At 52.9% G+C, this 15,558-nt stretch overlaps 1 protein-coding gene across 4 annotated transcripts in view; it reads left to right on the top strand.

Moving 5' to 3' along the window:
• Positions 1-15,558, top strand: part of Dnmt3a (DNA methyltransferase 3 alpha) — a 99,038-nt gene that overhangs the window by 44,945 nt on the left and 38,535 nt on the right. For all 4 annotated transcript variants that reach the window (XM_010604856.3, XM_010604852.3, XM_010604853.3 and 1 more), the window contains one exon: positions 10,989-11,259. In XM_010604856.3, coding sequence (XP_010603158.1) covers positions 10,989-11,259 — 271 coding nt within the window. The remainder of the gene's footprint in view (positions 1-10,988; positions 11,260-15,558) is intronic.

Genomic DNA, 15,558 nt, shown 5'->3' with positions numbered 1-15,558 from the left:
TTTTTTTTTTTTTTTGGTACTGGGGATTGAACTCATGTCCTTGCACTTGCAAGGCAGCCCTCCAAACCGCTGAGCTAAATCCCTGGCCCTGTTTTTTTTTTTTATAAATTTGATATTACTGCCACATCCATACATCTGATTTTTGTTTTTCTGAGACAGGGTCTTGCTGTGTGGCTCAGGCTGACCTTGAACTCCTATACAGTCCAGGATGGCCTCTTACTTGCAGCGATCCTCGTGCCTCAGCTGCCCAAGTGCTAGGATTATAGGTGTACACCACCGTGCCTAGCTACCGAGGCCTAATTTTATGTTTCACAAAACTGTCATTTCTCATTGCATAGGGAATTTTGAAAATCCAGAACTGAAAACTTGGCTTTTACCCCAGGTAGTTTGCAAAGAAGGTGGGGAGAGCTTGTTTCCTAGTCTTGACCTGTGGTGCCACCCCCAGGCATGGTCACCGAGGGAAGCTACACTGTATTTGTCCGCTGCCCATGAGGACAGAGGCCATGAATAAATGCTTAGAGTTGGGTAGCACTCGATTACCCTTTACAACAAGGCCTTTCCAATGACTACCTTTCTTGGTGCTGAAGACACAAGTGTGCAGGTGAAGACATGGATTGTTATCAATCCTACATGCGGACCAGCAGCCTGAGCTCAGGAGGATTCAGAACTTGGATTTCACACTCCCATCTGCACAGCCTGTGGTATTCTTTCCTCCTCACCTCTGCAGCCATTTGTACTGGGTACCAAAAGGCTCTTTCTTCAGTTAATGTGTGAATGCAGGACTGTTGGAGAAAGTATATAGAATAGTGCAAAAAGCAGATAAAGAAAGTATAAAAGCCAGGAAGGCAACTGACCAAGTGTCATTGGGGAAGGCTGCGGTGATCCGAGGACTACAAGGCAGCCCCGCTTAAAGCCAGGCAGTGAGTGGCCTGGTGGCCTGTGGCTCTGGCTGGAGCCAGGATGCTGCCGGCAACAGGAAACGGGAAGCCAGCTACAGGGCTGGGCGGGGCTTAGGGAGAGAGCGGGCACCTGGGCCAGGGCCTGTGGGCTGGCCAGTGCTCATGGCGGGGAGGAGGGGCCTGACGTGTGGGGCCAAGGCTGTGTGTGTCAGGACAGGGGAAAACGGGCATCCTCCTGTCATCAGCTCCTGAGGACGTTGCAGACCGACAGTGAGGCTGTCTGAGGCTGGTTCCTGCCTGATCACAAGCCCAGACAGCCCTTTGAAGGCATTTGTCCTAGGTGGGTGGTTCCATCTGGGACAGTTTCTGTACTTGACCACTAGGCCTGGGGGGTGACCTGCCCTGCAGGGCTCTATACCCTGTTTACTAGCTGTATGAATTTATTCATTGAAGATTTATACCCACCAACTTCCTCCAGGGTTATTTTTGCTTAGAAGGAGCATTCTGAGGTCACCTCCTGCTAAGAATAACCCAGAAAGGGCGGGAGGAGGAGAAAGAGGGGGCTGGGAGCTGGCACTGGGCTTAGCCGAGCCAGGCCAGGGTTCCGTATTCCACCTCTGACCCTCAGCACAGCACAGGAGGGACAGAGTTCAAGAGGACAGGTTTGCCCCACTTCCGGGCAAGTCTTGGGGTGTGAACTTTGGGAGCTTTGGTAGCCTGTTCCTCTGCAGCATAAGTCAGTGGGTAGTTTCCCCAGCTCTTAGCAGATGGGCTGATTTTCCAGATCCCCTCCTTGTTTCCGGATCAGAACTGCTACTGTGCTAACCATTGAACTGTGACTCAGTGATTTGTGTCACCTTGATTTAGGCACAAGACTTTTTGAGACAGCATCTCCTTCTCCTGGGCTTTAGCCCCTAATCATCCTTGGTGAGGGTTCCCTTCTTCCCAAACCTACAGAGATGGGATGGGAGAGACAGGAAATGGAAAGCACTTAAAAAGAGATTTACCTGAAATCTGGTGCCTGTTCTTTCTGCGAACTGAACTGCATCAGCCACTGGGCTGCCCCTCGTGGCTTCTCTTGTTTTGGAGGGTGTGAGGGGAGATGAGGTTTGAGACTTAACTTTCCCTGCATATTCCCCTACCCCAGCGGTCAAGGTCAAATCAACACTCATCGGTGGAATTTAGGACTGAATGGTGGTGATGTGGACCTGGGGGGCGCTCCTAAGGGTGCTGGGGAAGCCAGGGGGACATGTTGGAGGATGTGGGCCTTAAAAGAAAAGTGGCAGACTTGCTGTCAAGGTGTGGGGGAGGAACGTATATGGTGGGTGTCCTGTGGGGAGGCAGAGGCCGGGGCAGGCCCTCGAGGGCCTGTGACTGGAGTTTCATTAAGAAATGTGTCCAACTTGGCTTGAGAAGATAGTTTGTAGGCAGCCTTTCAGAAATAAGATCTAGAGGCTCATAGGAGGAGGCTAGGCAATGAGAGGAGGGTGTTTGGGGAGCCCTCGGGCTCACTCAGGCTGCTGCTGAAAGTGGGAGGTTGGGCCTGAAAACAGCCTCAGGCTTGGGTGCAGAATGGGCAAGACCCATACTCCAGCAATGGGGGCAGAGAAAGGCAGGGACAAAAGAAGGTGCCGCAGGCCCCAGTGACTGGAACAACAGGGTAGCCTGAGTGCTGTTGTCAGAGACGGAGGCTTCTGGACCGGAACAGATGGAGGCCACCATAGGGAGCTGGTCCTACTGGGGGAGCATTCAAATGAAATCTCAGAACTTGCTTTGTTTTTTTTTTTTTTAAATAAAAATCCTCTTGCTGGGGTGTAGTGCTCATGCCTGTAATCTCAACACTTTGGGAGGCTGAGGCAGGAGGATCACAAGTTGGAGCCCAGCCTAGGCAACTGACTGTCACTTAGTGAGACCCTGTCTCAAAATAAAAAGTTAAAAAAGAGCTAGAGAGGGGCTGGAGATTTAGCTCAGTGGTTCTGCTGCCTGCCTGGAAAGTGCAAGGTCCCAAGTTCAATCCCTGCTACCAGAAAAGAAAGGCGGGGGTGGGCTGGAGATTAGCTCGATGCAAAGGCCCAGTACCACCCAAAAAAAAGTCCCTCTGTCTGTATCCCTCCCTAGCTCTGTCCCTAGAGTCACACATTCCAAGGCCACCTCCAGCAGGTCCCCCATTGGTCATGGCCACTGTGTCCTCTGGGGCACCTGGGCGTGCCTGCACCTGTCCTGCTACACCCCTGGCCCGACACACCCCGCCTGGGGGAGACTTGTTGACACTGGTTCTTTCCTGATCCACACTAGAGAGTCTGCTCTCCTCAGGGAGGACATCAGAGAGCTGGGAAAGCGCCAGAGAAAGGCAAAGTTAATTGAGGGGAAAGGGAGGCTGTCTGGGGAAACAGAGGCCGAGTGAGTAGGGGAGTGATCGGGGCTTGATCGAAGCACTGAGCCCAAGTCCCATCAGATGGGGCAGGCTGAGCACAGCACCGGGGGTGGGTTTGACCAGAGACCCTTCAGAAGAAAGTGCCATTTTCTGTGAGGGTTTTCTTCTTCCCAAACCTGCAGAGATGGGATGGTAGAGACAGGAAACAGAAATCACTTAAAAAGAGATTTACCTGAAGTCTGGATGTGCACATCATGGCTCTTTCAGGGGATCTTCCAGCTCAACCTGAAATCCTTTGAGGTTGATTTCAAAGAGCATGCCAGGCCCTCTTCCAGGTGGACAGGTGTCCCTGCTGTAAACAATGCCAGTGGGCCGTCCATGCACTGGGCATGTTTGCTTTTGCATCCCTTTGCCAGGGCCTGGGACAGCCCGGCAGGGCCTCGCTGCACCCTAGAGCTCTCTCTTTAGACGTACACGCGTGGGGAGGTCTCGGGAGAAGGGAGGCGGCTCCCAGGGAAAGTGGCAGAGGAACATGGGGGGAGCCGAGCAGAGGCCAGCGTTTCCACAGTGACCCTGTTTGGCATCTGGCTCTGACCCCGCCGGTGGCCCTTTTAGCTGTTGTACCAGGGATAAAGGAAACTGGAAGAGTCAGAGTCCCAGTTCCCGAGTTTTGGAGCTTGACCCCATTACCTCCAAGAAGGCTGAGCGGGGGCCCTTGGGAACCTCTCTGGGAGCGGCTAAAGGGTGGCGTCTGCCTGCTGCCGCCCTGGCCACTTCCAAGCAAGCAGATCTGGGGGAGGGCTGCCAGGGAAGGGCAGGGGGTCGGGCAACAGTGGCACAGTGCCAGTGCTCGCTTGGACATGTGGCTGTTTCCTGAAACTACAGTAACCTGGAAAAGGCTGAGGCTGATGGGCTGCAGGATGGGGATCGGACTGGAGGGAACAGGAGAGGCAGTGTGGGTCCAGGGGATCCTGTTGGTGTCTTTGTTTACATTGCTCCTGGCACTGTGGGCACCTCTGCCATACTGAGGCAGTGGGGTGTCTGTTGGTGTCCTGGGGAGAACCCCTCATGTTTCTGCGCGTATGTGACTGTGTCAGGATCCCATTGCTGGCCAGATGCCAGGGTTCCCGGATGGCTGAACCCTGCCAAGGCCTTAAAGGCACAGGAGCAGGCGAGAGATGGCAGGACAAGCTCAGCGGTTCCAGGTGCAGAGAGTCAGGAGAGGAATGGACAGGGCAGCTGTCTAGTACCCTCTCTGCATCTCCTTGTGCCCGGGACTGGCTCCTTTGCACTGCTGTTCTCACCGCGTATGTGTCTGGAGTTTTAGTTTTCATGTGTAAGGTAACGGTAATAAAGGAACTCAAATCACCCTCCTTGGGATCTCTCCTGGGGAGACAAGGTTCTGGCCTCACAGGGGCGGAGGATGAGGCCTTAGGGAGTGGGGGGCTGAGGGTTGGTTTGGATCCCACAGGCCCCTTCAGAAGGCTTCTCCTAGTCTAGCACTGGCATTTCCTGGAGATGGCTGAGGACCCCGGCACTGTAGAGCTACGTATCCTCCTTAGTCCTCGGGATCCTTTTGGGCTCCTCCTGAGGTGCAACCACAGGGGGCGTGAGTTTCTGAGGCCGCCCATCCCAGGGTCACCAGGAAGCTGTGCCCCAGGCGAGCCTTGGAGCTTTTCTCCCCAAAGTGTGAGGACAATGCCAGCTACCTCAGGATTGTCGTGGTAACTATTTCACCAACTTTAGAAGCATATGGAGGCTAAACCTGTGCTTGGAGAGAAATAAAGATGAATAAGGCAAAGCTTGCAGTCTAGGAGGGAGACAGGTGCCCCAGGCAGGATGAGCAGGGTAATGAGGTAGGGTGAGAAAGCACTTTGTAAATAAATGTGGCCCGCTCTGGCTGGCCTGAGTGCTGCTGTGGACTTTACCCCGATCTGCAGAGCAAGGCTGTGACCAGCAGCTGTCCACACTGCCTGCTGCGCGCTGGGGCTCTGGGAGCTGGGTAGGGGTGAAGCCGGGGGCTCCCGAGGCCAGGGCCCAGCACAGAACCCAGAGCTGCCTGTGTTTTTAATTTAAGACAGAAGATGTTAATGTAGAGTTGTTTTTTCTAAACTAAAACCTCAGTATTCGGGTTTAATTGCAGTGTTGGCACTTTGGGATAAATAAGTGGGTTTGGGGTTGTAGTTTGGGCGCTCAGTCTCTGAAAGGTTCGCCTTCACTGGTTTAAAATGTTCCTCAGGCACAGGATGATGGCGCATGCCTATAATCGCAGCACTCGGGAGGCGGAGGCGGGAGGATCACCATGAGTTCATGGCCAGCCTGAACGACATAGAGAGACCCGGTCTTCAAATCCCTTTCCTCCACTTCCTCAGAACAGTGGGATAGTGGTTAGTGAGGGAGAGGGGAACAGGGACTTACTGTTTAATACAGAGAGAATTTCTGTTCAGAATGATAAAAATGTTCCGGAGACAGACGGTGGTGACACGTGTACAGTACTGTGAATGTATGGGCTGGGATGCAGGCACCATGGGCTGCCTTATAAGTGCCAGGTACCGAGTTCCATCTCTGGTACTGAAAAAAACAATGTGAATGCACTTAGTGTATACTTAAAATGGTTAAAATGATACATTCTGATACATTTGATGATGCATACTTTACCAGGGTTTGTTTGTTTTTCAGTGCTGGGGATCAAACACAGGACCCCACGCATAATAATAGGCAAGCACTTGTAGCACAAGTATACTCCCAGCCCTACTACAGTTTTTTTTTTTTTTTTTTTTTTTAAATGCCTTATGCTGGGCCTGATAATGTGTGTGCCTGCAATCCCAGCTATTTGGGAGGCTGAGAAGGGAGGATTGTGTGTTCAAGATCAGCCTGTGCAATTTAGCAAGAACCCATCTCAGAAAGGAAAAAAAAAAGTTCCTTAGAAAAAGGCATGGCTCCTCACCCTGCCCCTCAGCTCAGAGTACTTCAGAGATGTTATTGGCATTGGGTGGAATAACTCTTTGCTGTGAGAGCTGTCCTGTGTCTGTAGGCCACCAAGCAGCATCCCTGGCCCCTGTCAGCCAGATGCCAGCATGCCCCACTCCAGGACAACCAAACTTGTCACCAGACACATTGCCAGATGTCCTGGGGGTGTCGGAGTCGCAGAATCTTCCCCAGCTGGGGATGAGCTTCTCACTTGAGCCGGAGGCAGATGTCCCAGGGCAGGGGCAGGGGCTTCCCTGGTAGGAAGGCACAGGTCAGCGAACCCTGAGGGCCCTCCGGAAGTGGCGGGCAGGGTTGAATACCCAGAACAGAACTTTCTGGGTTTGGGGCTGTGGGCTACAGTACTGCGATTTCCTCCAGTCTGAGGTATGCTCTTTATGACTGCCAGTGGCCCTACCTGGGTCCCCCCATTAGAGAGGAAAAAGATTGTGCTCACACTGCTGTCCAGTTCTGAAGCTGTCACCTGCGTTACTGCCCTCTGAGATGTTGGGAGGATGTGTGTCTCAGGCACTTGCTATGTCTCCTTGCAAAGGCACTAAAAGCAAACAGAAACAGCTGGCCTAGCACATCTGTCTGACATGGCGGCAGGGCTGAAGCTCCCCCCCAGCTCGGAGTCGGGTGTTCACACTTCTCCCGGGTCTTGTGGTTAATGAATCAGTTGTGGATAGTCACTGAGCACCTGTCACTGCGCTGCTCGGGCTGAGTCTAGCTGGATTAGCCAAGTCCCTGTGCTCACAGTCGACAGGCTAATGGGGTTGGGGAGGGGAGGAGAAGGGGAGTTTAGGGCGGGCTTGGAGGTGCTCTGCAGGAGTCCAGGCCCAGCTGGAGCCCCCACGCTGTCCTTAGCGGAGCTGCCCCTCTTCACGAGTGCCTGACTCTTCCCCGGAGATTCGGAGCTGCTCCCAGCCTTGGCCTGTGGATCCCCTTCCTTCCTTCCTGTCCATGGTCTCCTGCAGGTGGACTTGGCCTGCCCAGTTACCTGGGTCCTAGAGAGACCCAGTGAGGGTCACGCTTAGCCCAGGGCATGAGTTCTTGCTGGTTGAGCAGCATCCCAGCCTGACCGTGGCGGGAGTTGTCAGCGCACCTGAATCCAGAGCTCCGCAGACCCAGAAAAGTGGACTTGGGAATGCAGATGTCTGGAAGAGGAGCCAGTATGCACAGTGGGATGTGGGAAGGCTGTCCTCGAAGGACTCAGTGGGCTGGGCTCCTGGGCTGGGCTGGGTCTCGAGCTGGCTCTCTTGGGTCCCTGCGCTGTGAAGCTGGCCGTTGACAGGTGAGCCCCACATTGCAGAGAGGCCATGTGATCCGCAGGTGGGAAGTGAGTGGCGGTGGAATGGTCCTGAGCAGCTCTGCAGGCAGCGAGCGGTCAGAAGGGAGGAAGACACAGCCGTGGTGAGGGATTAGCTGTGACCAGGCAGCACCTGCACCCCCTCCCCTGGGTGAGGGCCTTGTGGTGCCTGACATAGCTGCAGTCCAAAAGGTGGCTACCAGGGAGTGGTGTGCACCCTTTCTGGGCTTCTGCACAATCCAACTTTCTCACACAGATGCCAGAGCCTTGGCATTGTGGTGCCCACTGTAATCCCAGCACTCTGGGAGACTAAGGCAGGAGGATTCCAAGTTTGAACCTACCCTGGGCAATTTAGCAATTTAGGAGACCCTGTTTGGGGGAAGAGAAAAGGCTTGAACTTTTCAGGATGACAGGATTACACCAGTGAGGTCATTCTAGGCCAGAGATGCCTCTTTTGCCTAAGCAGTTAGGTGGAACAGTCTGGGGAGGAGGGCTGGACACAGGCTGAGGCAGTAGAGGGTCTGCTTGCTCCACTTTGGTTCCTGCGCCTGGCTGCCCTGGCTCTGCTGGCCTGAGCCTGGAGGCCTTCTCCTCCCTCCAGGTGCTGCTGCTGCTTGCTGCAGCCTCCTGGGCCCCAGGTGCTGAGGAGCACACAGCTCCCACGGGAACTGCACGGCCTGGAAAGTAGGGAGGTGGCTGCTGGGCTCCCCCTGCTTGCCCTCAGGCAGGAACCAGATGGAGGGGGGGCTGGTTTTGCTCTGATCTGTTCCAAGGCCCATATCCCTGTTTGCCAGCAGACAGCAGTGGGCTTGGAGTTCGAGTCCTAGACCTGCAGAGTAGAAGCCGCCTTGGAAATTCTGCTGTGCAAGAGAGAAGCTGGGAGCCCACTTCCTCTCAGGCTGCGCACACCGCGCGTGACAACATTGCAGTGGTCTCCAGGGAACCTGGCATTCTCTGCGCTCCTGGGCAGGTCCTTAAACCGCCAGTCCCTGCCTGGGATTGTGTCCTCCCAGTACACACTGGTGTAGGGCGCAGCAGGAAGCGAAAGGGCCTGAGCGCTCTCTGTTTGTGGAAATCCCGGAGCACTCATTAAGCAAGCAGAACGAGGCAGGTCCGTATGCACTCGTATGGAGAGAAGTGTGCTGTGCTTGTTAGGGGAGATGTTTATAAGTAGCATGGTACCCGTTTATAAAAACACAGTTCTGGGATCTGGATGCGCGTGTGAATGTGTACGGGTAAAGCATGTAACTTACGCATGACTGTAAAAAGTCTACAAAGGGAAACTCGGAGCAGTGGTGCGTGCCTGTAATCCCAGCTGTTTGGGGAGGCTGAGGCAGGAGGATTGCAAATTTGAGGCCAGTTTGAGAAACTTAGCAAGGCCTTGTCAATAAACAAACAAGCAAACAAAGGCTGGAGGTGTAGCTCAGTGGTAAAGCACCCTAGGTTTGATCCCCAGTTCTGGGAAAGAAAACCTCTAAATGGGTACTTGCCTGATAATAACAGTTTGTTGGGGGAGTGGTGGTCCTGAGGGTAGGGAGTTAAAATAGGAGCTTTAACCTTCAACACTAGGATTTTATGCTGTTAGAGTTTTTATAATATGTTTGATTTTTATTACTAATTAAGTTTATTTTTAATACATAGAACAAAATACACACTAAAGATTGCCATGTGATGTTTCAGTTATATATACAATGTACAGACATATATATTTCCTTAAACATTTTTCATTCCTTTATGGTGAAAACATTCTAAATCCTTTCTTCGAGCTTTTTGATATACAAGGTGTGATAAAAATACAGTGCATGTTTAATTTTTTTTACAAGATTTATTATAGTAAAAAACACATTCCTATGAGTCCCCTTCACTTCAAACACACGGAGTCCCTCATTCTTGCAACTTGCCAAAGCAGTTCTGGAAGAAGTCCTCGTTCATGTGTTTAGTTGTGCTGTCATGGCTGCCTCGATGTCCTGAATCGATTCAAAAAGTTTACCTTTCCTGGTCATTTTGACTTTGGGGAAGAGCCAGGAGTCACACAGGACCAGCTCCATGACTGAATAAGGTAGGTGAGGATGCACTGTATGTGTTTACAAGCCTGCCTTTCTGTTGGGTGGCACAGAAGGCGTTCACTGTATTTTTTATCATACCTTGTAAAGTCTTTTTTTTCTTTGCCATGAGGTCTCACTATGTAGTTCAGGTTGGCCTTGAACTCAGTGATCCTCCTGCCTCAGCCTCCCGAGTGCCAGGATTATAAGTGTGCATCACCACTCCTAGCTAGGACACTCTTTAAAGAGAATTTAAGGAACTGCTTCAGAAAGTAGCAAGAAGCCAGGCATAGTGGCGCATGCCTGTAATCCCAGCACTTGGGAGGCTGAAGCAGGAAGATTTTCATGAGTTCAAACCAGCCTAGAATATGTAGTGAGACCCTGTCTCAAGACAAACTGGCAAAAATGATGTGATATGTTTGAAGCAAGTAGGAGTTTTGAGTAGGATTAATATCAATGTATCTTTTACTGTAATAGATTTAAATTTTCAGCCCTGTGTTTTGCCCACCCCTTGCGTACCATTCGTAACCGTTACTCGTAGTCTTCCTACTGAGCAGTGCTGCCTGGGCACTCCCACCCCTCACTGTAACGTAGTGCCTTTGATCAACCCTTCTCCATGCCTCCCTCCCCTGACTTGTATTACAGAAAAATTGATATTCGAGAGACTGAGTGTTCATTAGTTGAGCCTGCCACCTCCTTCCTTCCTTCCCTGAGCTGAACACCTCCCTTCTCCCTCGCTCTAGATGGCCAGGGACAGGCGTGCATGTTGGAGCACCAGGGGGGGCAGGCTGTCTAGTGCTTGTTCCATCCCTACAAAGCAGGTGACCTTGGGCAAATCCCAGAATTCTCCGGGAGCCTCAGATTTCTCACCTGCTTCCCGGGGAGGCGGAGAGACCCTGAGGGCAAAGGACAGTTGGGAAGGTGCTGTGCCTTGGCTGAGCCCCTCAGCATGGTCCTTAGGCCTCTGGAGGAAGCCTGTGGGTACCTGCGCGCAGTGGGATCCTGCAGCGTGGGGCTGCAGATCGGCTGGACCCCAGCCTGAGCACCTGCGGGGGTCTGAGCTGAGGGGCTGCACTAGACTTGGATCCAGAGAGTGCTTCTTCTGCAGACCCCTCAGACTCCCATGCCTGGGCGGTTATTTTGAAGAGGGAATGCTTGGAAGCCACAGGAGCCTTAGCGAGGGGGTGTGATGGGCGTCCCTGGAGCACAGGACGAGGCGGGCCAACCTGCTGGGCCTCTGACCCTGGGGTTACGCTGGCCCCTGCACCCTTTGATGGCAAAAGCAAACTGGTAAATGGATCCACTTGCACCAGGGTTTCTGGAGAATTTCAGAGGGTCTGTGATCCAAAGGGAGTGTGGACGGCAGTCTCATCTGCATGTCTGTCTGCTCTTTGCAGGTGGAAAGCAGTGATGCACCCAAGGAGCCCGCGACGACCTCCAAGTCCCCATCCATGGCCCAGGACTCAGGCTCCTCAGAGCTGTTACCCAATGGGGACCTGGAGAAGCGGAGTGAACCCCAGCCTGAGGAGGGGAGCCCCGCTGGGGGGCAGAAGGGCGGGGCCCCAGCTGAGGGAGAGGGTGCGGCTGAGACCCCGCCAGAAGCCTCCAGAGCAGTGGAGAATGGCTGCTGCGCACCCAAGGAGGGCCGAGGCGCCCCTGCAGAAGAGGGTGAGTCCCTGGCTCCAGGCAGCCTCTTCCTGCCAGGCGAGCCCTGTGGCCGTGAGGCTTGGGTCTCTGGCAGGGCCAGGACGAGGTTGGGGTAGGCGCTGAAGGTGTGGCGGCCGTGGCTGACTGCAGTCTGCACACATGGCTTATTTGGTTTATTCATGGTGCTTTAAACATTTAAAAAACTAGTTGCCAGAATTTGAAAATCAAGACATTTCACATAAAAATCTGGAGGTTTGGCTTTTTGTGGGGGAAAAAAAAGAGATCTGGCAATAGTAGGTTTGCGTATCGCCAAGGGTTTCTACACTAGGATAATGGGTGTCTCTTCCTCCTCAGCTGGTCAGGGCCTCAGTTTCCCTGCACCTTGACTTGGCTGGCTTTCTTTCCTATGTGGTCTGCAGCTCCCAGGCCCACTGCATGTGGTCCCTGGTCTGGCTGTGCCAGGGCACAGATGCCCTGTTGGGCAGCTGTCTCGGGACCGCCATAACTCGGTTTGCTGCACTGGAAATGTGGTTGCACATTGGCGACCGAGAGGGAAGGGAAAAAGCAGTCTGTGCACTGCCTGGCCCTGGCCTTCGTTTGGGGACTTTTTGGCCCAGCCCTGTAATCCTGGAAAGTTGCCCACTTTTCTCTTTCAGGTTAAGCCAGAGCTTTCAGGGCCAACCAAGCTGTAAACAAGTTAGTAATGAGGACAACTAGCATTTGTATGGGGCGTCACAGTTTACACAGCACTTCCTCATATATTATCACATTTGATCCTCCCAGGGCCTTGCCAGGTTGTTTTGCATATGTGCATTTTAATTTCAAAAAGTCTTCCTTCCAAGTGTGTATGATGGAATGGGGAATTGATTAATTGGCAAAACTTATGTCGAATGGATCCAAACCTAATATTTATGCAGAATAGAGAACATTTCCAGAAAAGAGATTTCTAAACTTATTTTAAAATCTTTCATTCATTATTCAACAAATATTTACGTTGCTCCACTATGTGCAAAGCACTTTCTGAGGCACTTTGCATTTGTTGTTTTATTTACTCCTCCAACAGTTTTATTCAAGAAGTTTTGTTATCAGCCAGGCCTGGTGGCTCATGCCTGTAATGTCAGAACCCTGGGAGGCTGAGGCAGGAGGGTCCCAGGTCTCAGCCCAGTCCCAGCAACATAGTGACTTTGTGAGATCCTATCTCAAAATAAAAAGGGGGTGCCAGGGATTTAGGTCAGTGGTACTGTGCCTGCCTTGCAAGCGTAAGGTCCAGAGTTTGATCCCTGGTACCAAAAAAAATTTTTTTTTTTAAATAAAAAAGGAATTGAGTCGTAGCTCAATGCAAAGGCCCTGGGTTCAGCTCCCAGTAACTCCCTGCAGGTATTATTATCGTCTTAAAGAAAAACGCATCTTACAGAGAGTGATGTGTTTGTGACCCCCAAACCTGCAAGTGGCAGAGCCGGGATTCATGAACGATTCAGGCCTCCTGGGTCTGTCTTGCTTCCTGGGAGTGTTGGGAGCACCTGGGAGGAGTGAAACAGGAAAGGGAGTGACACCCTTCCTCTAGCTCACAATGTGGAGCGTGCAGGAAGCGCTGGAGCCGAGGACCCCTTCCCAGCTAGACTTGCTCCCCAAGGCCATGCTGCTGCCCCAGGGCTAAGCCGGGCGCCCCTGCCTGGCAGGATGGAGTCAGTGCTCCAAGGCTATTCTGTAGCCTTAAGAGCTTAAGTTTGGGGCTTCCCTGTCTGCATTTCAGTTGTTCTTAGGAGTTCTGCACGCAGCCAGCAGGTGTTCACTAAATACCTGTTTGGTGTGTGCTGGGCCCTGTGCTGATTTGGGGAAACCATCATGGACGAAAATTCAGCTCTTGCCCTCCAGAACCTCACAGCTGTTCAGAGGGACTCGACGCTTTAAAATGTTACTATAAGTGATCTAAGGGTAAGGAACTGTGGGCCCCGAGAAGCATGACAGGAGCCTGAGCTGCTCCAGGCTGTTCCTCCTGAGCCGAAGGATGAGCTGTTGCAGGCAGAGTGGAAACATCCCTGTTCCCAGATGTGCTCCAGCGTGGGAGGCAGCAGGGCATCTAGAAGCCACCAGGCAAAGGTGCAGAGAGCCAGGGAGAAAGGAAAGAGGAGGAGTGGGTGGCAGATGGTCAGACCCGGCCTTCAAGGCCACTGTCTCAGGTGTGACCTGTTGGGCTCTGTGACGTGGAAAGATCACTTTGCTGTGTGGACCCGGAACTGATCAGAGGGGCTGGGAAGTGGGATTAGAGGCTAGAAGGCTGCCACAGGTATGCCGGGACAGCAGATGGCTCTGATGAGAGAGGCAGAAGCCAGGAAATGGGAGGTAAGAAGATGGTGTAAAAGGCACTTCCTGGACTGGGGACATTCAGACACGAAGGTGGATTTTCCTTAGAATCTGTGCTGAGCACAGTGGGCACAAATGCTTGGATTTGGCTTTGGGCACTCTGAGTGGCCCAGCTATCCAGGAAGTGGAAATGCTTCTGGGGGCTCCGGAGGCCACTGGGGGCCGAGACTGTGAGGCATTACCTAGGGTGGGCCAAGGCCTGAGGGAGGCTGCCCACGGCTGTGGCAGTCAGCTGATTCGGACTTCATGCTCAGCTGGTACGTTCAGATGAGGAAGGAGCCCAAGGCCCCAGGGAGGAAGTGACTAGGCCTTTGTCTTCTTTCAGTTTTCCTTCATTTGGGCTCTGTACAGGTAGATGATCCCCTTACTTCCTTTACAGCAGAAATGGGGAACCTTAATATAGCATTCTGGTAACCTGGGCATCCACCCTTGTGCGTCCTCAGAGTACAGCCCGGAGACAGGATCAGAAAAAGGAAATAGAGTATGATGAACAATAAGATCAAATGCCAGCACCCAGCTTGGCATGGTGGCACACACGTGTCATCCCAGCTACTTGGGAGACCTAAGCAGGAAGATCACAAATTCCAGGCCAGCCTGGGCAGTTCTGCAAGACCTTGTCTTAAAATTTTAAAAGGCTGGGGTTGAATTTTTAAGCCTCCCCCTGCCTCCAGCACACACACAGAGCCAGCTCCAGGACAGGCAGGTGTCGACTTGGGACCACATCTGCAGGCCTGGCATTAGCTACATCCTGGTCATAGTAACTGTGGGAGCACGCAGTCCATCGCTGAGCACTGACTATGCGTTGGCATGCTGTGTCCTCACTCTTCACGGTGGTCTCCGGCTGGCAGCAGCTGCCTCACCCGGGGAGCTCAAAGGCTGGATCCAAAGCTCCACCTCAGACCTACTGAGGCAGCATGTGCCTTAAAGAGACCCTTGCGATTTTGATAGCATTGTGGTCTGAGAAGCCCCAGCCTTACTTCATTCTTGTCTTCATATAAGGAAGTCTTATCCTTATTCTCCAGATGGGGATATTGAAGGTTCAGAAAGGTTAAATTAATTACCTAAGATGATATAACTAGTAAAGGACCACATAGGTCAGCACAGATCTGCTCTTTGCGAAGTACTGAATTAGGGACTGGCCTCAGCCCTGTTGGGAATATTTGGGTTCATTTTAAAGAGAACTTGGAATGGCTCCTGGAGTCAGACCAAAAGGTAAGTGTGAGATGCCCCTATCCTCCCCTTCCCTGCCCCTGCCCAGCCCCAGCCCCAGGACCAGAGGTGTCCTGGAGTCGTGTTCCTGCCTGCCAGGGCCACCCTGGAAGGCACTCAGCCACCTGGCCCTGCCTGGAACCCTGGGCCTGGGCCAGGAGCAGATGGGCTGCAGAGGGAGCATATAAGCGAGCAGCTGACTCTGCGGCCGCGACAAGTGCCGCATTCGGAGGCAGCCAGATCTGTTGTTTGTCGGGCCAGGCTGGAACGTGTGTGCAGTATCACCCAAGTGGGCATGCGCAGAGTCTGTCACGGAGAAAATTCCAGAAAGAAGCCAGTTGGAAACTGCATTAGGGAAAGTCATCTGTTTGGGGGAGCGTGGGGACTGAGGAATTGGATGGGAGAACGTCTAGGAATAATGTTGGTGCACAGGAGGAGCCGGCTTGAGAAACAGGGATTCTCAGATCTGGTCTGATCTCAGATCTGGCAGTAAATCACTCCACTCCCCCAGCCTCAGTTTCCTCCTTCGAAAAATTGAGGGGCTGGACAAGTCTCCAGTCATCTCTACAGTTTCTTTCAGCCCTGACTTTCTCCCAGTCTCATGCTACTGGCGGGTGGGAGTCGCAGGTCGGAAGCCTTTCGGGCCGGGCCAAAAGCGGCAGAGGTGGAATGCAGCCCAGGGACCCGACCTCTGCGGCTCCAGCTGCGGCCTGTGTGGCCCGATCCCGCCCACACACCCCCGGCCGA

The sequence above is a fragment of the Fukomys damarensis genome, unplaced genomic scaffold, assembly GCF_012274545.1.
Source record: "Fukomys damarensis isolate Sample0158 unplaced genomic scaffold, DMR_v1.0_HiC HiC_scaffold_2, whole genome shotgun sequence".
Taxonomy (NCBI): Eukaryota; Metazoa; Chordata; class Mammalia; order Rodentia; family Bathyergidae; genus Fukomys; species Fukomys damarensis.
Note: the sequence above shows the minus strand (reverse complement) of the source record. Positions and strands in the feature narration are given on the sequence as shown.